At 36.2% G+C, this 24,301-nt stretch overlaps 1 protein-coding gene across 2 annotated transcripts; it reads left to right on the top strand.

The window, feature by feature from the left end:
* The first annotated feature begins 6,630 nt into the window (after window positions 1-6,630).
* On the top strand, window positions 6,631-21,556 carry LOC149679430 (uncharacterized). 2 transcript variants are annotated; one of them, XM_089835174.1, is made up of 8 exons: window positions 6,631-7,255; window positions 7,315-7,478; window positions 12,290-12,355; window positions 13,857-13,938; window positions 14,001-14,105; window positions 14,386-14,517; window positions 14,610-15,495; window positions 19,565-21,556. In XM_089835174.1, the coding sequence occupies exons 3-8, from the start codon at window positions 12,309-12,311 to the stop codon at window positions 20,164-20,166; spliced, it is 1,854 nt and encodes a 617-aa protein (XP_089691300.1). In that variant the 5' UTR covers window positions 6,631-7,255; window positions 7,315-7,478; window positions 12,290-12,308; the 3' UTR covers window positions 20,167-21,556. The 2 variants fall into 2 exon arrangements, with proteins under 2 accessions (XP_089691300.1, XP_089691299.1); XM_089835173.1 differs by lacking the exons at window positions 6,631-7,255; window positions 7,315-7,478 and adding an exon at window positions 12,098-12,199.
* Window positions 21,557-24,301: the final 2,745 nt, after the last annotated feature.

Below are 24,301 nucleotides of genomic sequence, written 5' to 3'. Positions count from 1 at the left end.
TCCACCCTACCACGTGACTAAGAATTTAGCTAAGGACCGCGGGACGGTGAAAATAGCTTGGGCGCTATTTTCACCGCCCGGTGAAGTGAAAAGTCTACCTCGGGTAAACATAGCGTAGATTTTATTTCCACCCTACCACGTGACTAAGAAATTGAGATTCCGCAAATTTTAAAAACGTTAACCCTTGTTTTATATATTTTATAATTTTCAATAAGTTAGCCATACGTTTAAAGATTACGCACTATAAATATGGAAATTATTACGATAAGTTCACAAAAGGCTAGTAAACCTAAAACAACTTACCAAAAGCTAACTTTGGACACCATAGGTTAACTTTAGACCATGTTAGTATTATTTTGGACACTCAATGTCATTTTGGTAAAAACTTACTTTTATATTTAAACTATAGAAACTGTTAATTTTGGGAGAACTTTTGAATGCATAAAAAGATCGTTATATAGACATATAAATTTATTGGATGTTTCACCTTTCTGGTTGGCAGTTGAAAACACTTTTATGATGCTGATAGGCGTGTTAGCTATCAACGTCATATCATTCTGTCTCTTTGCTCATTGTTAACTACATACCAGGGTCCAGTGGGAGGGATACACAAATAGGTCAGAAAATCTCTGGGTCAGGGCTGTTTAAAACACTCAGGGCTCCCAGCGCTTAGTGCACAAAAAATAATGGGTATTATAGGTCTGAAACGCCAAAATTATAGAATATTTATAGGTCCAAAAATGATCAATTTATAGGTTCAGAAGTGGATCATATTACAGCTCCCTAGAAGTACTGGACGATATAACATCGCCGTGCATCAGCATTGTCTCCTTGCACTGAAGAGAAAAGGGTATATGCGAAACGCAGCGGCGAATTTGTGAACTAAACCAGAGGAATGATTTTGGCGCGAAAGTAATTTTTAAAAAGCGGGCGAAGCAAACGGAAGTAAGAGGTAGGCTGGTAGCCAATGAGGAAAGGTTTGAGAGAGAAGAGCGCGGAAGGAAACAAGTTGTTCCATACATAGTGTTGGGTTGTGATTCGTGAATATAATAGTGGAAGTCCACTTTATTTTTCCGCGGTCTATAGGTATTTTTTAAACGCTTGTGTTGAAAAGGAAATTAATATGAATTCAAATTATCAAAATAGCCTTCATCATGCTAGAATATTTCTAATGTACCCCTAGTACAGTATAGCACTGAGCTAAGCTTCCACCGATCGATTTAAAGGATTTTAGCGGGGATAGTTGGACCGATTTATTACTAATTAAAGGTTATGTGCGTCGACATAGAAATTTGTTTTCCTTTTTTAAGTGTGACAAATTTTTCAATGCTTTAACGTTTTCCGTTTGCGAAAGATGCTGGTCAATATTTTTCAGTTTTACTAAACGTTTTTTTAGTTGCTTACGGTTAAGTGCTTTTAATATCACATAGATCGTGTTCTGATGTCTCTTTAATGTGGGCATGTAACCATTGCCATTAGTTACATTGATCCTAACATAAGTCATTCTAAATCAAAATTATAACGCGATAATAAGCTTCACACTAATCATGACACTGACGGCTGTCTGACAGCCATTATCATCAACCGCAACTTCCGTAGGCTAACCTTACTCAAGATCCGGGTTAATGGGAAAACTATACTTGTAAAACTGAGCTATAGATGGCGGGCTTGGATGTCTTGGAAGAAAACGCTGTTTACAAAAGCATAACCTACGTCCAGTACTTATAGGGAGCTGTAATATGATTCACTTATGATAGGTTCAAACATATGTTATGTAAATTTTATAATTTAAAATTACGAATTATTGGAGTTTTACAGGATGTATATTATACAGGGTGTTTTTGAAAGGACCTTTCAAAAACACCCTGTATATTCGAGAGTAGGCTAGAACTTTTAAACATATTTTTAAAAATATGATCAATATTTAATCTACTTTGGACGAGTAGTTAATAGTGTAGAAATTAAATTATTTACCATGAAATTTTTATAGTTAACTACCTTACTGTTTTTAATTATGTTAAATGTCAGGTACTTTTGAATTTGGACTAGTTCAGGGTTACCACGAAATTTTAAGATTCAAATTCCCTGACTTTTATTATGATTTTCCCTGACATGTTTAGGCCTAATTGTCATTATAGAGCTTTCAGATGGGAGAGTAGTACGTCACACCCTCCCAAGTCTTACCGCTGTTCTGGTAGCCATATTGGTTGGCCTCAGCTTCATTCCTGCTTTAAGCCCACCAATATGGCAGCGTAAATTATGTCACGAGACTAAGCTCCTCCTCCAACTGAAAGTTCTCTATTCTAAATAACTAAACAATTGCGTTTAAATCGCCTTTTTGAATATTTAACTTAAAACATTGAGGAGAGAGCGCCGTGATAGATTAATCGGAATGTGCAATTATATTCGGTAATAACTTAGTGAAAGGACAATATTTATTCTAGGAGAGCGATAGCTCTCTTAGATAAGACTTCATACTGACTTTAATGTATAAGGATGGTTTTTTGATTGGTTATAACTTTTTTTGTATCGTATTAACTGTTTTGAAAAAATTCCACAGAACTACAATTCGGACCCTGAATATATGGGTGAAATTTCAAAGAGATACATTTAATAGTTTATTTTATAAAAAATAAAGTTGCTAAGGGTGGTTTTCATTTCCATAAAAATAATCAGACATTTTGACGAAAACCTCGAAATTTTCCCATAGAAATAACATGGGAAAATATTTTACAGATGACCATTTTGTGGTAGCCGTAATGCAATAACTATTCGTTTGTTTGACTTGAAAACGGTTTTAAACGAAAGCCTGGTATTTAGATTTTCCGCTTTCCAATTTTCATTAATTAGATTTAAGTTTAAGTATGTTTAATTTCATATTTTCAAAACCATTCCAATCTGCGATATTTTAGGATGGATAATAGTCAGTTTATGATGTTAGCACGGTTAAGCCTATTTGGTCCAATTTTCGTAGTGGTAAAAAAACAAGAGAACCTAAGCTTGTGTTAGCTAACAAGTTAAGTTGGAAAAGTACCCCACACATATATATTAAGTTAACAAGATTACCTACGACTGGTAATTAAGCAAGAAAAACATGGCGTTTGAGCTCTTGTAGGTGCTTTGCCCGGGTGCTGTTAAGTGCTTGTGGGTGCTAGTGGATACTTGTAGGTGCTTGTGGGTTCTTGTAGGTGCTTGTGGGTGCTTGTGGATACTTTTGGGTACTTGTAGGTGCTTGTGGGTGCTTGTGAGTGCTTGTAGGTACTTGTGGGTACTAGTGGGTGCTTGTAGGTACTTGTGGGTGCTTGTAGGTACTTGTGGGGGCTTGTAGGTACTTGTGGGTGCTTGTAGGTACTTGTGGGTGCTTGTAGGTACTTGTGGGTGCTTGTAGGTACTTGTGGGTGCTTGTAGGTACTTGTGGGTGCTTGAAGGTACTTGTGGGTGCTTGTAGGTACTTGTGGGTGCTTGTAGGTACTTGTGGGTGCTTGTAGGTACTTGTGGGTGTTTGTAGGTACTTGTGGGTGCTTGTAGGTACTTGTGGGTGTTTGTGGGTACTTGTAGGTACTTGTGGGTTCTTGTGGGTGCTTGTATATACTTGTGGTTAATTGTGGGTACTTGTATATACTTGTGGTTAATTGTGGGTACTTGTGGGTACTTGTATATACTTGTGGTTAATTGTGGGTACTTGTAGGTACTTGTGGGTGCTTGTGGTTACTTGTAGGTACTTTTGGGTGCTTGTAGGTACTTTTGGGTGCTTGTAGGTACTTTTGGGTGCTAGTAGGTACTTGTGGGTACTTGTAGGTACTTTTGGGTGCTTGTAGGTACTTTTGGGTGCTAGTAGGTACTTGTGGGTACTTGTGGGTGCTTGTAGGTACTTGTAGGTACTTGTGGGTGCTTGTAGGTACTTCTGGGTACTTCTGGGTGCTTGTAGGTAGTTGTGGGTGCTTGTGGGTACTTGTAGGTGCTTGTAGGTAGTTGTGGGTGCTTGTGGGTGCTTGTAGGTACTTGTGGGTGCTTGTAGGTACTTGTGGGTGCTTGTAGGTATTTGTGGGTACTTGCCAACCGCCATACAGCTCCTCTACGCAACCTTCTGAAGAAAGATGCACTATTTCAATGGGAACCTGATCACCAGCACCATTACGATCAACTGAAGAAATTCGCCTCCACAGCCCCAGTTTTGGCTTTTTTCAATCCGAAAGCCAAAATAGTCTTATCAGTGGATGCCAGTCAAATCGGGGTAGGAGCGGTTTTAATGCAAGAAGGCCACCCAGTTGAATATGCATCAACAAGTTTTAATTCAACACAATCACGCTACGCTCAAATTGAAAAAGAGCTCCTGGCTATTGTCTTCGCTTGTGAGCATTTTCATTATTTCATCGCTGGTACCGCCATCACCGTACATACAGATCACAACCCACTCATTGGAATTTCAAAGAAACCATTGCATCTGATATCACCAAGGCTGCAGAGACTCCTAATGAGATTATTCCGATACCAAGTCACACTGATATATGTACCTGGCAAGCAACTTCATATAGCTGACATGCTATCCCGAACTCCTCAAAAACATGTACTCATTAACACGGATAACTTGGAAGGACCACATACAGCGATTCACGCTATCACAGCACTATCCACAAGCAATCACGAAAAATACAAAAAGGCTACCGCTGAAGATCCTATATTAACCAAGATTCAAGAGATGTCAAAAACGGGATGGCCTCGCACCAATAAAGCACTAAGTTCGGAACTCAAACCGTACTGGCCTCACCAAGATGAATTACATACTGTTCGAGATCTGCTTTATCGGGGAACCACATTGGTCATACCAACAGCAATGAGGACACAAACTATGAAGGACATACATGGGACGCATCAAGGTATAAATTCATGCCTCGCAAAAGCCAAAATCAATGTATTCTGGCCAACGATTACTCAAGATTTAACTGAATTCATTCGCGCATGCCCAATTTGTAATAATCGAGCTAGAGCAAATCAAAAAATTCCACTGACTCCACATCCCTTACCGAATCTCCCATGGGAAGTAGTAGGCGTTGACCTATTTAAATTAGGATCACAAAATTATATTCTTCTAGTGGACTATTTTTCTAAATATATTGAAGCTCAAGAAATGGGATCCACAAATGCAAACTCAGTAATTAAATTCCTAACTTGTCAGTTTTCACGTCATGGCGCCCCGCAACGCCTCATATCCGATAATGGACCTCCATTTGCTTCTCGGGAATTTGCTCAAGCCATGGAACAATGGTCGGTAGAACACATCACATCCTCACCATATTACCCGCAATCTAACGGTATGGTTGAAAGATCCATTCAAACCATAAAAAATTCGTTGGTAAAAGCACAACAGGATGGAAGAGATTTGCAACAAGTTCTATTAAACTATCGCACTACGCCGAAACTGGACCTGCCTTCCCCAGCGGAATTATGCATGGGACGTAGAATTCGAACACCATTAACAACAACAACCGAAACTCTACAACCAAAATATAATCTGCAACAAGCCAGGAATACATTAAAGCTACATCAAAAAGAAATGACTAACCAATACAACTCACGTTCAACAAAAAATCTACCAGTTTTACAACAAGGACAAGAAGTGCTATACTTTGCGAGCCACAGAAACTGGCTACCAGCAGTAATCAAGAAAATTGGTCCCGAACCTAACTCATATACGATAATAACTCCACAAGGACAGATTTATCGCAGAACAAGAATTCATTTACGCCCCAGAACCAATATAGCTTCAAGGAGCGCTGGAAGACTTCAAAATACTCATAAATGGACACATACTCGCATAGTAACACCCACGAACGAAACAAAGTCACCAATGGCAACAACAAAATTAAATATAAACAGAACACAAATTCCAATTAACAAGGAAAAGGAACCGGAACAGAGGGAAATTACTAACCGCTACCAAAATCAGGAGCAAATGCAAGAGGATCCGGACGTTTTACAACAGAAACAAAAGGAACCAACACTGAGACAAGGACATCGTGCACTACAAATACATGATAGACCACAACAACAACAAAGCACCACATCAGTGAAACACCCAAATGTAACGCTGGTACATATACCTTCATCACTACCTGGTAATTTGCCATGTCCTAAACCTAAAGATAAAAACATGGTATCTTCACCTATACAAGCAACATCAAGAGAAGGAGCAACGGACATACTTAGGTCTCTGATCATACATAAAGGACCTCCGCAAAGATCGGCATTTACAAGTTCTAATATCTCAACGCAGTCATTCCCAGCAACAAGAAGTGGTAGACCAAGTATCCCGCCCAAACGTTATCAATAAGACTTTACAAAAAAAAAAAAAAAAAAAAAAAATGTTAATATTAAAATTATAAATTTAGAAATGTTTAAAATTTATAAAGAAAGAAAGATGTTACAGTTTAGAACTGAACCGAACTAGGTTAGAACACGTGACCACATTAAGTGGAAGCCGACGATCTTGTTAAGACGAGAGAGCACTTTTACAATGTAACTAGACTAGAGAAGTTAGATAACAATAAAGAACCAAGTTGATATTTTAATCTAAATAAAGTATTTTAAACTAAATAAGGATGTGCTTTATAACAGTAGGTAGTTGTGGGTGCTTGTGGGTACTTGTAGGTACTTGTGGTTACTTGTAGGTACTTGTGGTTACTTGTAGGTACTTGTGGGTGCTTGTTGGTACTTGTGGGTGCTTATAGGTACTTGTGGGTACTTGTAGGTACTTGTGGGTACTTGTAGGTACTTGTGGTTACTTGTAGGTACTTGTAGGTACTTTGCCTCCTCCATAGGATTAACATTACACTAAGTTTTGGAAGCTCGTAACTCTGGTTATATTCTAGGAGAGCGGTAGCTCTCTTAGATAAGACTTCATACTGCTCTTAATGTATAAGGAGGGTTTTTGTTTGGATGTAGTCTTTTTGTATTGTATTAATTGTTTCGAAAAACTACAATTCGGGCCCTCAATATGTGGTTAAAATTTCAAAAAGATCCACCCATTAGTTTATTTTATAAAAAATAAAGTTGCTAAGGGTGGTTTTCATTTGCATAAAATTAGTCAGTGTTTTTGGTGAAAAAGTTAAATTTTCTCATAGAAATAACATGGAGTTTTTCTCAAATTTTGTGGCCACCCTTTTGAAATGAAATATTCGTTTGTTACATTTGGGAACGGTTTAATATCAAAATATAAACCTTTCTCTAGGACCATTTTTAAGCTTTTTGAGAAAAAGTAAGTTTAAGTGCTAAATTTCATGTTTTTTAATCATGCTTTGACTTACGTTGTTGCAGCCTATATGTACTGTTGGACTAACGTCGTTTTACCGGGGATAAAGCCGAGAAGAAAGCCACTCTTGCACTTACGCTGTTTTACCAAGGACTTTTATCTGATTTTATTCTCTTTCGTTGCAAAAACTGAATGATTTTTCGTAACTAAACTATATTAACGATTACAGGTAATTAAGCTAGATTAACGATTACAGGTAATTAAGCTAGATTAACGATTACAGGTAATTAAGCTAGATTAACGATTACAGGTAATTAAGCTAGATTAACGATTACAGGTAATTAAGCTAGATTAACGATTACAGGTAATTAAGCTAGATTAACGATTACAGGTAATTAAGCTAGATTGACGATTACAGGTAATTAAGCTAGATTGACGATTACAGGTAATTAAGCTAGATTGACGATTACAGGTAATTAAGCTAGATTGACGATTACAAGTAATTAAGCTAGATTAACGATTACAGGTAATTAAGCTAGATTGACGATTACAGGTAATTAAGCTAGATTGACGATTACAGGTAATTAAGCTAGATTAACGATTACAGGTAATTAAGCTAGATTGACGATTACAGGTAATTAAGCTAGATTAACGATTACAGGTAATTAAGCTAGATTGACGATTACAGGTAATTAAGCTAGATTAACGATTACAGGTAATTGAGCTAGATTAACGATTACAGGTAATTGAGCTAGATTAACGATTACAGGTAATTAAGCTAGATTGACGATTACAGGTAATTAAGCTAGATTAACGATTACAGGTAATTGAGCTAGATTAACGATTACAGGTAATTGAGCTAGATTAACGATTACAGGTAATTGAGCTAGATTAACGATTACAGCTAATTAAGCTAGATTAGTGATTACAGCTCAAGCAGTAAGGATTGAAGTTATGTAATAGATGCTTGGTCAGTTCAAAAGCTTTAACTAATGAAAGTACAACGCGCTAAAACGTTTTCTCTCCTAAGGTTTCTAAACAATTTTAATTAATATTAAGACTGAAGTAACAGATATTAATCAAAACGCGTCTTGGATTTAACCAAGACCTAAAAAGTATCGATAAGAACAAGGTTAATCACTTGACTGAATGCGCAGATATTGAAACTTTTTTTTAATAAAACTTACATGTTTAAGAAAGTAATGTTCCATCACCCTATTCCATTGAATAAACTTTTTTTACTGGTAGTAAATTTTTTCCCTCTCAATAATTTGAAAAATTTACTTATCTCGGGTTTTCGAGCAAAATTCCATTCCCCGAAAACATTTTATAACTACATTTATTATCACTTTTAAGAGTTTTCGTGTGGAAAATACCTACACGAGTACACGTAACAATGACAAAACCATTTAGGGTAGTCTGCTTTAGCCTCTGCTGCGCCAGATACGAAGAAGGAGGATGTATAGTTGTATACCCCCTTGATAGAAGTACGCCTTGTCGCCTTGTGCTATTCTCATGCCTGGCCTCGTCAGCAAGGCAATAGCCCACTCAATTACGCGTTAAGCTGCTCGAGAATTCTGTGTGAATTACTTTTTAAGGTATTCGTCAGCAAATAGTAATTGTTTTTGTGAGCATTCCTCGCCTTGAAAACTTTTCTACCAAATGCTACCAGAAGTCTCTGGGGATACTAGAAATACTACATTTACTATAGGAAGATTCGCAGCGACAAGTTTAAAAACCCATATTCCTTTAAAAACCGTTAATACATTATCCTTGTTCCTGAAGATATACAGACTAAGTAGCAGAGTCGAGCCATAGCGTCGTAGATCACGCGACTCGGTGAACGCAGGCTATTTCGCAAAATAACCAAGTCAGAATTTTCAGGCTACGACCGCGCTTAAGTTAATAGTTACAACAAAGAAAATCAAAAAATAACGAATATCATGCACGCCCCTACTGCTTGCGCACCATAGAAACGCCATGGCATAGAACCGTGTAAATAGAATGTTTCTTAGTGATTGTTCCAGTAAATAAAGCCTTAATTTTTATTATTATTACCATTGTCTGTCGTACAACTGCTATAGGCCCTTTCTACGTAAAAAAAAGAGATGTCAATCCTCAGTATCGGGACATACAGGGGGTTGACCCCTCGCCGTCTCTGCTCCATTTATGATCTTTCCATCGAGCGAGATGGAAGGCAAAGTTTTACCCCCGTGTCTTTCCCTCTAAGATATGTCGAAGTGATCTATTACACAATTCAGTTTAACCAAGAGTAAAAATCATAACGTCCCTATTGAATGTGCTGCCATTGTTGAAATTTGCACTAAAATTAACAAAAGGTTTCACTATGGAGCGTACAGGGCATGAACGGGAGGATATGTTAGCAACTTATTAACGACACAATGTCATACACGTACTCTCTTAAAAGTGATAATAAATGTAGTTATAAAATGTTTTCGGGGAATGGAATTGTGCTCGAAAACCCGAGATAAGTAAATTTTTCAAATTATTGAGAGGGAAAAAATTTACTACCAGTAAAAAAAGTTTATTCAATGGAATAGGGTGATGGAACATTACTTTCTTAAACATGTAAGTTTTATTAAAAAAAAGTTTCAATATCTGCGCATTCAGTCAAGTGATTAACCTTGTTCTTATCGATACTTTTTAGGTCTTGGTTAAATCCAAGACGCGTTTTGATTAATTTTATTAGATATGATAAATAAGAAAGTACAAAATAGATAATAATAATAATAAATGGCTTTTTATTGGAGCAATCATTAAGATAAGATCTTATTTGCAATGATGTCCAGTCCGTTTTAAATTGAAGTAAATAAAATTCTATTATGGTAGATAAAATTCAAGTAGGCCTATAATTAATATTGATATATTTTTGAACTTCTAGTTTGTATTTCTGGAGGGTTTTTTGGGTTTTGAGTTGATGGGGTTGATTGTTCCAGAGCTTGATGCCTCGAAATTTAACGATTTTGTCTCTGAAGTTGGAGTCAAAAGCTTCATTTGTAAAATTGGTAGTGTTTCCTCTTGTTCTTCCTATATTGTTGTTCTCAGTGAACCTCCACTACACAACTAAACCTCCTCAAGTCAACTAAACGTCCTCAAAACAGCTCGTCCAAAAACAACAACGAAACGCAGGGAAAAACACAGCTGGAGAAATCTGAAATGAAATAAGTTGAAAAATATAAATTAGTTCGACAGTACAAACTTAACAGACTGTAATTATACTAATGAAAACAACCAATTATTACTAAAACTAAATGAAATTGAGAATGGTATTTTCCAACGTATTAAAAGCTAACTAATCTATTTGGGAATGATTTGGGTAAATCATGCTAGCAAGAAAAAACCACGTGGACCTAAGCCTTTGCGGCTTGGTCCATGATGATTCCTTTCTTTAAAGGATTTAACAATAAATTGATAAAATAATATAGGGTTGGTACTGGTAATTGTGAACACTTTTTACAAATCTTTGAATAACTTCCGTGGCGCTAACGTTAGACACCTGAAACTTTCAGGACATGAAATATGATTCTTTAGACACAAATCGTTTTTGTTTTCAGCTTTTTAACTCTTTTACATTTTGCACAATATCCTATTTCCAAAACCCCTTAGAGGACCCCAAATGTGAACAAACGCTTGTAAATGTAAACACCCTGACCCTAAATAGTGAACGCGGGACCCAAATGTGAACACCAACGCTAATCAAATGGGAGGAATAAAAAAGGCCCTTGGAAAAAAGCTACCAATACGTAGGGCCTAAATTCATGCACCTGGATTAAAGTTTACGCAGATTTGATAAGTGATAATTGGATAATATAATTAAAAACAATACCTGAGTCAAAATGCTCAATAATTTGTTGAGAAGTCACATTTTATTCAGCTCCTAGCATAATAGCTGACTCGCGATCCCGCTTTCCCGCCCAATAATTAGTGGTAGCTACGGCCCTCTTACGGCTAAATTGAAAACTTTACTAAAGGCGCGAAATTTCAGTCTTTTCTTTGGGTCAATGATGTACTTTAAAGTTAATATTATCTGAAAGTAGCTTGTTTACACCACTGTTACCTTTAATCTTTTAGTAAAATAGCTTAAAGAGGATTCGAATTAACCTTGAAACGCCGTGTTCACATTTGCAATTTTTACTTGGTTTTTTCCAACTCTATTTTTGAATCGAATTCCGAACCGAAACCAGAGATTTTAATATCAATTTTATAGCAAAACACGTGATCTATCTATTGGTTAAAGGTTTGTTATCGTGGGATTATTGTAACTCTTGCTAAAGCTTATTCCCCGATGGTATTGTATTAAGAAACATCAACTTAAGTTGATCAGCCCGAGTTGGTGCGTATATTGGCCCGTATCTTTCATCCACGTATTCCTACAATATTCTAACCATTTTTATCGTAATCCTCGATATTCAATCTACAAATTGAGCCCTTTTAAAAGGAATTTGAGCCGCCCAAAAATTAGTTACAAAATGTTAAAGAAAAAGTGTTCACATTTAGAATTGTTCACAATTACCGGTACCAACCCTAAATATAACATATTAAATACACTAAAATATATAAAGATTATTAGTAATAAGTAATATGGACTAATATAAATTATTACTTTCAAGACTATACAAATAAAACACAAAACATTTAGGGAAGAACAAAATAAAAACCGTTCGCTTTCCTCTCAACCAAGGAATGACCAAAATAATCTCGGCCGCATGGCGTTACGCGGGAGGTCACGTGGTAGGGGGGGTGAGAATAGGGTATAAGCTATTTTCACCCGGGGGGGTGAGAATAGCGCGTAGGCTATTTCCACCCGAGGGTGAGAATAGACACTCTCTTTAGAATTTGGGAAATTCAGTAAAAATTGGTCAAAAGGAAATTTAGGATTAAATAGTGTTTCCCGAAGATGTGTTCCTAACTTCATATCAGCCCTGACTGCTAAGTGATAATATACATTAGTGACACTAAGTTTTTGTTTATGGCCATATTTTTATCATCATTAAAATGTTTCGTATGTTATCTTAACAGGGAAACTGTACAAAGAGTGATGGAATTTGTTAAAGAATGTCGAGTTATGGTCGAACGTTTAAGCAGGTAAGTGATGAATATAATGCAACTTGGATGTCAACAAGGCATGTAACGATCCAAACCTTAACCCATAGAATAAATTCCCTCATTTTCCAAAATATTACTAAAGTAGGTATATATGTTTTGACCCCTGAATAACCTGACCTTTTAAAAATTATTGCTGATTAGCATGTTTATTGCCTCCTTTTCAACAATATTGTTAATTTAGTTTCATTCTACCCCCAAAAGTGCCGCACATTTAGCCACTCGTGTAACTTTGTAAGTTGTCCACGCTATAGTGTGATTTGGTTATGCATGTGAGTTGTGAGATCTACCCATAGATATAGGATCTACGGTCATCTACCCTCGTTGCTGAATATTGCAGTATAAGCTAAACTGCGGAATGGTGAATTATTGAGGAACCTCAATTGTGACGTCACTGTCAGTACCTAGGTAAAACGTCACACGATTGACTTTGGCAGTGGGCGGCCGTGTTTGGCACTTCTTAGGTTTTATGGGCAAATAGCCTGGGTGACGTCACACTAAGGTTTCTGAGGTAGGGGACCGTCCATAAACTACGTCACACTCTTATGGGGGAGGGGGTTTCTAAATTTGTGACGGTCCGTGACAAGGGGGAGGGAGAGGTTATTCGATGCGTGACGTCACATTTAGCATTGATTTTGTTACGAAGTCAGTAAGAGGCCGATTGGCTCTCTTATGTTATAGAAGAAGAAAGACAACATTCCATAGTCCACCATTACAATAATTTACCAAAATTGTTATTCCATCATCGCTTAAATAGTAGAAAATTTATGCAATTATCTACTATTTACACCTTTAAATAGCCAATTTAAATAGCGCATTTAAAATAAACAGCGTAAACTCTCTTATGTCTCTGTTTATTCGCCCCTATTATTAGTGAGGATGAATCAAATCCCCCTGCCGATTGAAATGGTTTCGATTCTTTGGCAAATTTTCTAAATCTCAAGCTCGATTAGTCTGTTTTCGGTGACAGTGTCGAAACCTAAAAAGTGTGCCCCTTTAACTAAACTTTATGGAACTTTTTTGAATCTTATAAAAAGCACATACAGACATTAAAATTCTAAAGGTCAATCAGAGGGAAAAAGCTTAAAACGGAAGAGAACTTGAATTTTCAGCCGAGCAAAATATTTCGGAGAGGGCGGCATTTCACTGAAAAAATTAATCAAATTAAATTTGTAAATTAAGACAAATCATAGTGCGGAGGGGGGATTTAAAGAAATGTGACGTGGTTTTTAGGGGAGGGGTCTGAGAAAAGCGTGACGAAGCGTGATCTGGGGAGACGGGGGGTCAGAAAATGCTTTTTTTCGCGTGACATAGTTTATGGATGGTCCCTAGCTCTTGAACAAAATTGCAGCGATAATTATCACAATCTTTTGAACTAGTTAACCTTTGCTATGTTTTTCTTAGCTACATTGTATGGGGAAACCTCTCTTCTTATTTGTTCGTTTTTAATTTACCTTCATTTTGAAAAATTATTTTATTTTAGGGAAGATTTACAATTTCACAAACCCTCTTTTCAAAATTCCGAAATGAGTTTAGTAAATCTTCAAAGGTTGGCAATTAAAGAGGTATTTTGCGAAATTATTATTTATTTAAGACAAACTGAAGATGACGAAAACTTTGTTTTTAGGAAATGGACTACGAGGAAGAATGTAACTATGATCACTTGAGCAAAGATGATCTAATCAATGAAGTAAAAGCTAGAGATGATCGAGTTAGGAAACTGGAAGCCAAGGTATTTTTCTAGGCATAGGGGGAGCATAAAAATATGAGACCCTTTTGGGATCATAGCCAATTTTCTATGCGCAGCATAAGTTGTCGAATCTGTTGTCTCCTAATTAAAGGCTCTAATCTAAGGGGATTGGTAACATGTCCGTCGTTATTAACTAGGACCTTGTTACTGATCCCTGTTCTTGTGTGTCATTGGTTCCCCATTTTCTTGCTTGCCCCTTCAAAATACTCTCAGCCAAAGAAAGTCCGAAAATTGTTTAGTAATGGATTCTCATTTTGTTTAGTGTAATGTCTTAATTTCAAACTTGGAAAAAGAGAGAGTGAAAACAACGTTAACGATAAATAAACAAATAGACGAAATTGAAAGACTCTCTAGGGTCATTAAAGACATGGAAAAAAGAATCAAAGATCTGATGGTATGTAACATCCTTCATTTTTATAGTCGATAGAAAAATTAATAAGTTCAAGAGTAAGAGTTAAACTATCGTTACTTGTTCAAAAATATTAGAAATGTGGAATACATCAATTAGATAATGATGAATACGTGAAAACTGAACCCGTTGGAAATGATATGGAAATTAATGTCCAGGAGTTACCCCTTCCTATTGTTATTTACAGTGTCCAAGGCATTCTGGATAAAGAATATATTATTCAAGAATCACCTGTTTTTGAACATCAATATATTGCGGAGTTTTACAATACAAACGCAAAAACTGAAATTACCTCAATTTATTCTGAAAATATGGGGTTTATAACGCGTAATACGAATCTGTGTATCCCTAAACTGAACTACAGTGACAGTTTGCCTCTATGTGCGCCTTCACCAAAAATTAAGGTCGAAAACCAATTCGAAATGACTCCTGACAGGAACAAGGAGAGCGATCCGCCTCGAGAACCTCTTGAGAACAATATTTACATTAACGACTCTCTTCTTAAATCGCAAAGTGTCTCGACAGAGGGAGACACTGAGGTTTATACAACTCAATCGAAGAAATTTCGTGCTCCTGAATTGAATGTTGAAACCGAGAAACGTTTGGATCTTTCTCCTGATGCAAATGTCGAAGGCGATTCACTAGAAAGAGTCCTAGAAAACGAACTTGATGATAACCAATCCGAAATTGCCTTGACAGGTGCAAAGAAAAGTGATGGACAAAATCAAAGTGTGGAACTGTTTGTTGATCCGAGCTCATTGAGTGTGCCAGTGCGTGTTCCTAAACTAGAACTTAACCCAATTGAACTATCAGAATTGCCCTCCGTCTCTATGGAAAGCGATTTACCCAAAGTTCCAATTGCAGTTCAACATGATAGTTCGGAGTCCAGCTCGGAGACATTAGAAGATGTCGCTCCAAAGAATCCAGAAGGTCAAACCTCATCGCCTCGTTCGGAAATTGCACGTAAGTCATTTCATTCTTTAATAGTCTTGAGTACCTAGATTGAGCTATCATATTTCTAAGGAACTATTTCCGACTTCTTGGTATAAAGTCTAATAGCGTATTCCATTTGAATGCTCTGAGATCGCTCTCGATTTGCGTAATAAATTCCGAATGTATTTTTTTATCATCTTTCAAAAATCGCGAATGTGGGAGACACGAACTCCCTGCCGGAAAATCAGTGTTCAGTTTTAGGATCTAATTCCGCTTTCAACTTAGATCAAAACTAATCTTGGGTTATATTAATTCAAAATCTGTAACGTCACATTAAAACGCGAAGCAGGAAAAAATCTTCAACTGTTATTAGTGTTTCTTTGCAAGCACACTGAAAATTAATTAAGCCAAAGAACAAGCCATTAACAAATGGGGGGAAAAAACCCTTGTTCGTGATCAATGTGCTCTAGACTTTGAAAAAGCATCTTTAAATAGAATGGATTTGAAGGCTACAGATATCCTATATGGAACATATTTAAATGTGTTGGACAAAGGCAAAGCGTTCACACTTTTATGTTATTTTTAAAATTCTACATAACATTTATTGAATTGAATAATGAAACTTTCCCAAGGGTCTTCACTCTTTTCTTATTTCGACAACAGAGAGTGGCTACGAGGACGAATTAAAGGGGTAACTTGTCACCATGCAGCGTCACCTAGCATTTGATTCCCTAAAAATCCGTTAAATATTTTGAGAGCGAAGAAAAGTTTGAAATACGACCCTTCGGCAATATACGTCGTTTTTCATATTTTTATATATTTTCTGTGGGGAAGTCAAGAAGGAACGTACAATGGGGTTCTAAAGTTAAAATATTAAACTGATTATAAAAGGGGTGTACAAAGTCATATTTCAAAGGTTAACGAAGAAAAATGCTTCAAATATGATCAGTGCTAATATAGATTCAGGCGCAAGTGTCATTATATCGCACATAAACACATTCATAGCGCTGAAAAACTCTTCAAATATGATCAGTGTGACTGTGGGTGTTTTTAACTTTTTACCTCGGTAAACATACTTAATCAACGCTACTTTTTTCCTCTCCAATTCTAGAGGGCCGGTAGGCCCTTCTAGATAAGAACCCACACCCTCCCGTAATGTTAAAGAAATAATTCACAGATTTTAGGCTTAGCGTCCCATAGAAAAAGCATGGGATTTTTGGTGTTCCACTCCATCGAATAACTCAGAAACTAATGCAAAGTTAAGGTTCGGAACACTTTTGAATTATCAAGCAACTATGGAATGTTGAACTTCTGAAGTTTGATTAAGAACAATTAAGTCTAAGTATTTTATTTTAATTAATTTATAAATCATGGAAAAAACCGTTACATATATTACACTGTTTGCATAGCATTTGTTTTGCCTCCAACGGGTTTGTGGCGAATAGGATAACGCTTCTGCCTACGGAGCAGAAGACTGCAGGTTCGAATCCTGGCAAGCTCGGTGTTTATTTTTACAGATCTTTTATACATCATAAAAGAAATATCCTATAAATACAATGTTTGGATAACTTTTTTTTTGTTGTTACGAATACGAGCATGTGGCGTAATGGATAACGCATTTGCATTCGAGGCAAAACATTGCAGGTTCGAGTCTTGGAACGCTCGTTGTCAATGTTTGATGAAGATTCTTAGTATATAGAAGGAGAAATTCTTAAATAACAAATTTTCAATGAAATGTGCGCGTGCTGGCGCATGGTATAGAAATAACTTTTTTTAAAACCTATACAAAATGGTTAACTAAACTTTACATTGAGAGATGTGCCTTTGCTATATTGCTGTAAAGTTTGGTTGTGGAAAAAGTACACCCCCTTGGTTGCGAAACCTTGGGTCTAACTCTGAAAATTCTTTTCACGTCGTAATGTTAAGCTCCGTAGAGATTAACAATAAGAGTTAGGATTGAGTATATATAGAAAATCCCAGACGCGATTTTCTAAATTATGGGTCATTTAAAAATTTCATTGGACAAAGTTCAGTGTGCTGTTTTTATTTCCGGCCCAGGTCAGGATAGGTGAAACTATCTCAGGGCCGTAAATAAGCACAGGACACTGGACATTGTCCAATAAATATTTAAAATGTTCCATTATTTTTATTTAAAACTAAAGGGGTCACCGGACGGTTGACCAGTAAACGTTTCCGAAGTTTTGATGGCTTGAACATTGATAAAGGATGCGCGTGAAAAACATTTGTCGCTCTATAGGATGTGCAACTCCCTATATTAAAAAGTAGACAAGTAGATACTAGCGCCACCTGGCTACCAGTGCTGGAAAGCATCGCGTGAAAAATAAAATGTAATTAATACAAATTAAGGCTGAAGGAACAGATATTATATAAAAAAGACTTGGTTTGCCCAAGCCTTAAAAACAAAACGATAAGAGTTTTTCCAGTTGACTGAAGCGTGGATATTATTTTTTTTCTATTGAATTTTAAAGACAATCCGTATTTTACTTCTCTTTAGAATTTAATTCAATCACCTGATTTTACTGCTAATGGATTAGTTTCCTATAAATTAATTGAAATAAAAAATTACTTATCTCAGATTTTTCAACAACAATTCCATTTTCCTGAAACATTTTATCATGCAGCTATTATTTTGAGGGATATCAAATTGACTCTTTCTTTTTTAATTACCGGGAATTTTCCTTTCAAAAGGTTTTAAACACAAGAAGTTTTCATAATGTTGTCAACTAAACAGCAACTCAACCAACACTTCTAAAATCTTCCCCACAAGTACTGATATACACAGTTCAATAATTGTCACTGTGCTTAAAGAAACGGACCCCTTTATTAAATATAAGAAAGGTGATAACAGCCCCCTTTTGTATTCGAAAAGACCGCATATAATACATTATTAATGAGAGTATTATTTGAAAACTAAAGTACGGGGATTAAGGAATGTCCAGTCTTAGATTGGAGCAAATTACGATTGCCACTCTTGAAACGTTCCACTTTCTCCCTTGAAAAGAGAACATTTCAGGAAAATGGAATTGTGGTTGAAAAATCTGAGATAAGTAATTTTTTATTTCAATTAATTTATAGGAAACTAATCCATTAGCAGTAAAATCAGGTGATTGAATTAAATTCTAAAGAGAAGTAAAATACGGATTGTCTTTAAAATTCAATAGAAAAAAAATAATATCCACGCTTCAGTCAACTGGAAAAACTCTTATCGTTTTGTTTTTAAGGCTTGGGCAAACCAAGTCTTTTTTATATAATTGACATATGTCATTGAGAGTCACTGTCTGGGACGTTTCTGCAAGGAAGATGGAGATAGGGAAGTTTCGTGTAACGCTATAACTCCGGTCGCCCAAAAATCCCGTTTTCGGCGTGGATGTGCATGCGCGCACGTGCCGCACTTTTCTCGCGCATCGTGCTGAGTATAGGCGCCTCTACCGATTTCCTGCGCAGTTCAAACCAACGCCGAATATAAGTCATGTGACCTGCTACATTTCGTGATGAGAGATTCCTATACTGACCAAACTTCCCTATCTCCATGTTCCTTGGTTTCTGTGTCGTCTTTTTTGCAATAGAGCGCGTTCGCAGGTTGCGTATGGAAGTAAAAGTGTTCACGTTTTCCGACTGTCACTTACAACAAATGTTCGGATCTGTTCTTATGCTGCTCTTTAATGATTCATAACTATTATGAACCTCGTATTTTTGTTATTAAATCAGTCCTACATACTTCAACATAAGTTTCATCTTGGAATAAGTTCTGATGAACCTGTCTTAACACTATTGAATGAAAATTAATTTGAGAGCAAAGAAAAGTTGAAAGTACAACCTTTCTGTTTTCGAGCCAAGGTTTCTCCTCCATTTAAGTTGATCTTCATCCCCTTTTTGTTGATATGTTCGTTTACTCATCTGCTAAGGCCTTTAATCAACACTGTTTCTACACAAGGTTAGTGGAAAAAGCAAAAATTGCTATAATGGTTTCAACATACCTTATTTATTCTGTAATGCACTACCATGAAGTTCGCTTGAACGTTATTGTATTTTTGATATTAAATTGTAAATGATGTTTGTGATTTTATATTTTTTGTAGGGAAATTGAAGATGAAACATACAACCGGGTTCAAATATTCAACTGAATATAAAAAGGGCCTACAACGTCGCATTAGAAAGTGTAAAGAAGGAAAAAGCTTCAAATGTGATCAGTGTGACTATTCATGCAAGTATAAGTACGATTTCATCAAACATCAACGAATTCACAGTGGTGAAAACCCCTTCAAATGTGATCGGTGTGACTATGCGAGCACAATCAGGTGTAATTTGATCATGCATCAACGCATTCACAGTGGTGAAAAACCCTTTAAATGTGATCGGTGTGACTATGCCAGCACTATCAAGAGTAATTTGAACACACATCAACGCATTCACAGTGGTGAAAGACCCTTCAAATGTGATCATTGTGACTATGCTTGTAATCGTAAGGATAATTTGATCACACACAAACGCATTCACAATGGTGAAAAACCCTTCAAGTGTGATCGGTGTGACTATGGATGCACTCAGATAAATTATTTGATCAGACATAAACTCATTCATAGCGGTGAAAAACCCTTAAAATGTGATCAGTGTGACTATGCATGTACGCAGAAGACTCATTTGATAGCACATAAATGTAGAAAACACATGTGTGAATAGATGGATTGACATTTTAAATGTGTTGAACCAGTTGGACAAAAACCATGTTTCATCGTCTTCTGTAATGAATGGGCCGAAACTGTTCATGTAACAGTCCATTAAATTTCTCCATTCTTAATGGTATTGCGCCTGCACAATTCTACATATATAATAACTTATTGTAAACTTTATGTGATGAGTAGTCCTTTCTACCGCAAAAGTTGTTTTGCTTCGTTCAGGTTATATTTAGTTCAAAATGAAACTTAGTATGGATGAAATCTATAACGTCACATAAAAACGCTGAAAAGAAAAAGTCTTTAACTGTGATTAGTGTTTCTTTGCAAGCACACGGGAAATTAATTTGGTCAAACCATTAACAAGCCATTTACAAATGGAGAAAAACCCTTGTTCGTGATCAATGTGCCTTAGGAAGAACGCTCTTGGGTAAATATAATGGATTTGAAGACTACACAGCCAAAAAAATTCATTAATATCAAATATGGAACATATGTGTTGGACAAAACGTTAACACTTTTTATGTTATTTTTAAGATTATGCATAACGTATATTTAAACTGTAGCACTTTCATCCTGTTGAATAATGAATATAATAAAATGCCATCTTTAGCGTCATCGCTGGTACTACTTATTTCAGCCAAAATTACAACAGAGAGGGGTGTTAGAACGAAATAAATTGGTAACTTGTCATTACGCAGCGTCACCTAGCATTTGATTCACTGAAAATCCGTTGAATATGGTTAGAGCAAAGGAAAGTTTAAAATACGTCCGTTTGATTTTCGAGCCAAAGTTTCTTCTCCATTTAAGTTGATGTTCATCCTCTTCTGATATGCTCGTTTGTTCATCAGCTAACGCCTTTGATCAACAACGCTTCTTTTCATAAACACTGTTTTCGTTCGCCTCAGCATTACATTTTAATGAAGTTCCCTTGAATGTTACTGTATTAGTGTATTTTCGATACTAAATAAATGATATATGATATATGTCGTTTTAATGTTTTATATAATTATAATCGTTAGGGATAAGATTACAGGAACTGTGTAACCTCCACATGGCTAGACTTACGACAAATGTTGGCGCATCTATTCTTATGCTGCTCTTTAATGATTCATAACAATTATGAACCTCCTATTTTCGTAATTAAATCAGTCCTACATACTTTAGAATTAGTTTCATCGCGCAGAAAGTTCTAATGAACCTATCTTAAAACGATTTAACGAAAATTAATTAGCGAGCAAAGAAAAGTTAAAAGTACAACCTTTCGGATTTGCATTTATTTAAGTTTATCTTCATCCCCCTTTTTGTTGATATGCTCGTTTACTCTAGGCTAACGCCTCAATTGATCAACTCGCCTTTTTTCTGCGTTTTCGTGCGCATTACCTTTTTTTATGAAATTCGCCTCGATTCGCTTGAATGGAAAAGTATTTTTTGATACTAAATTTGTGCTTTTTATATTTTCTGTAGGTAAATTCCATCAACGCATTCACAGTGGTGAAAAACCCTTTAAATGCGAACAGTGTGATTATGCAAGTACGTCGAAGAGTGATTTGATCAAACACTGGCCTATTCACAGTGGTGAAAAACCCTTTAAATGCGAAAAGTGCGAATATGCTAGCTCGATCAAGAGTACTTTGATCAAACATCAACGCATTCACAGTGGTGAAAAACCCTTCAAATGTGATCAGTGCGACTATAAATTTACGCAGAAGAGTAATCTGACCGTACATAAACGTAGAAGACACATGCACAATTAGATGGATTTACATTTTAAATGTGTTGGACAAAAACCCTATTTAATCCTTTTCTGAAATGAATGAATGGGCCAAAACTGTGTCGCCATTTTCAGAACTAATTTGAATTGAACTGAGTTTCATTTTCATATCATATAAAACAACATAACAGTAATGTTACTTTTCATAGTTAAACAAGATTAACACAATTTTTTAAAATACAATTTTTGTTAATTTAGCGTTATTTAGATTTAAGACAAAATCTGAGTTTAAAAATACTCATATAGCCTATTTTGTGCAAATGAAAAGTTAATTCACGAAAATAGGTCATTATGTTATTTGTATTAACAATTTTAAAGTAGCTACATGTAAAGCGTGTCTTTTTCTTTTCGAAACAAGTCTATTTTCAGTAAGGTGACTTGTTTTCCATTCTTTTTATGAATTTGTTCCAGTTGCCTATGTAAAATGTTTTGTAGTCTCGAAGAATTTTGCGCGATAATTGAAAATGTATTTTTTCTAATAATATTTTACAATCTATTTGAAAAGTTACAAACTTATTTAAAAAACTCAAGTTCAGGTAAGTTAATCTGTTTCTAATTGTTGAAGCCTGTGGTCATTTAAGATATTAATGTAATCGTATTGTCAGCGTTTTAAAAGCCTTTCATATACGATTTGAACGAATTGTCAGTAATAGACCCGTTTGAAAAAGGTCGAGGGGCAAAGTAAAGTATGCTTCATATAGGGTTACAACGGAAAATCAGAAAGGTAAAAGAGATAGATAGTGGAAAACATGGAGTAAAGATAAAATATTAAGTCCCGCCTCCGTTTCCACCCTCCACCCACCCATGAGGGGGATTGTCGACTATCACGTGCGCACCGGACGCCTTTTTAGGCCTCCTTATGGTAAAATAGTAGTATAGGGACCCCACGGATTTTTAAAAGTTTGCACTCATTTCTGATAGTAAATGAGGTGAGGAACACGATGCCGTTAAAATTTTCCACCGCAAATGATTTTAAAGTTTTTTTTTATATAAAATATGCCAATATACTATATGAAAATTGCAATATTTTGGAAAAGGACAAATCCTATAGGAACTGAACCTAACCCAACCCAACCCAACCCAACCCAACCCAACCCAACCTAACCTAACCTAACCTAACCAAACCAAACCTAACCTAACCTAACCTGAACCTAAAATATCCCAAACATAATCTAAACAAGTGTATGCGCCCCAAATATCAAATATAAAAACAACCATAAGTAATATCAATATGTGCTACCTTTTTTTAAAAAAAAATCATTTGCAGTTAAATAATATCACGATAATAAGATGCTGACAGTGTTATCATCGCTAAGTTTATCCAGTTGTCTTATATTAATTTGAGAATTGGAAAGAACCATTTCAAAATGTGTTAATTTTAAATTATTCTATTGGTTCACTTAAACTACGTTTTGATGACGTTGCTGATGGGGGCGTCGAAAAAAATTCCGTTTTGCCTCTATCTCTATGACCCGACTTTTCTTTCATACCCCCCATCCCGGGGAAGGGGGTCCGGGGCTTTGACGCGCGCCCACATTACTCTGTTCTCCATTCCTACTTCTAAAATTAAATCTATCCCTGCTATGGCAAAATAGAATTTATTGCAACACATGTCTCAATGAAATTTCTGGTCATTCGAATCAGACTTGTAAATAGGGGGTACCTGGGAGCCTGTGACACCCAAGAAAATTCACAGGACACCCTGAAAAAATATTTTTAGGAGGGGTCGGGTACCACTCGGGTACCTTGAAAAACTCGGGGCCATGAGAACTCTCCCCCATAACGACAGACCAAAACAGCTCTCAAAAAAGGGGAAAAATAAAATGACGAATACTTCCTCTCAAAACTGTGGTCGGAATGTATCCTTCCCTTCCTCACAAAGGTTTTTAGAGCAATGGCTGGAGGGAAGATCTTGACTAACATATATGTAATTCTAGTCAAATATATTTCTAGTGATTTTTGAAAGCCTAAATAGATTAAAAAGGGTCTTTACTTAAATTAGTTGTATGCCTCAGTATGATATTCAAGTTTTTTTAATTCTTTTACGCTGGACCACAAGGGAGCCCCGGGTACCCAAGAAAATTCGGCTTTGGAGGGGTCGGAAGCCCGCCGGGCTCCCGATGAAATTTCACTATTTACAAGTCTGAGTTTTCGAATCAATAGAATAGTCCGTGGGCGTATCATCGAGTGGGCTATGACTTTCCTACTTGGAGAAGAGAGTGGGATGGAGACTTCATCTCTTTACCTATAAAGTAGCCTCTATAAACACATCTATGGCAACTACGTTCTCCGAGCATCCTCGCTGTTTCGGTATGGGGTAATACGGTACGAAAACGTCAAAGATGCCCATTATGTCTTAAAAATAGAA

Source organism: Phalangium opilio, unplaced genomic scaffold (genome assembly GCF_054372755.1).
Source record: "Phalangium opilio isolate 3A_F unplaced genomic scaffold, DU_Popi_V2 ptg000041l_1, whole genome shotgun sequence".
NCBI lineage: Eukaryota > Metazoa > Arthropoda > Arachnida > Opiliones > Phalangiidae > Phalangium > Phalangium opilio.
This window is presented reverse-complemented; position numbering and strand designations above follow the sequence as displayed.

Bases quoted from the DNA above. Each gene is read 5' to 3' on its own strand.
- LOC149679430 (XM_089835174.1), top strand. From the start codon at position 12,309: ATGGAATTTGTTAAAGAATGTCGAGTTATGGTCGAACGTTTAAGCAG. The intron at 13,939-14,000 runs GTATTTTGCGAA...CTTTGTTTTTAG, and splicing joins AAAGGTTGGCAATTAAAGAG to GAAATGGACTACGAGGAAGA. The intron at 15,496-19,564 runs GTAAGTCATTTC...TATTTTTTGTAG, and splicing joins GCCTCGTTCGGAAATTGCAC to GGAAATTGAAGATGAAACAT.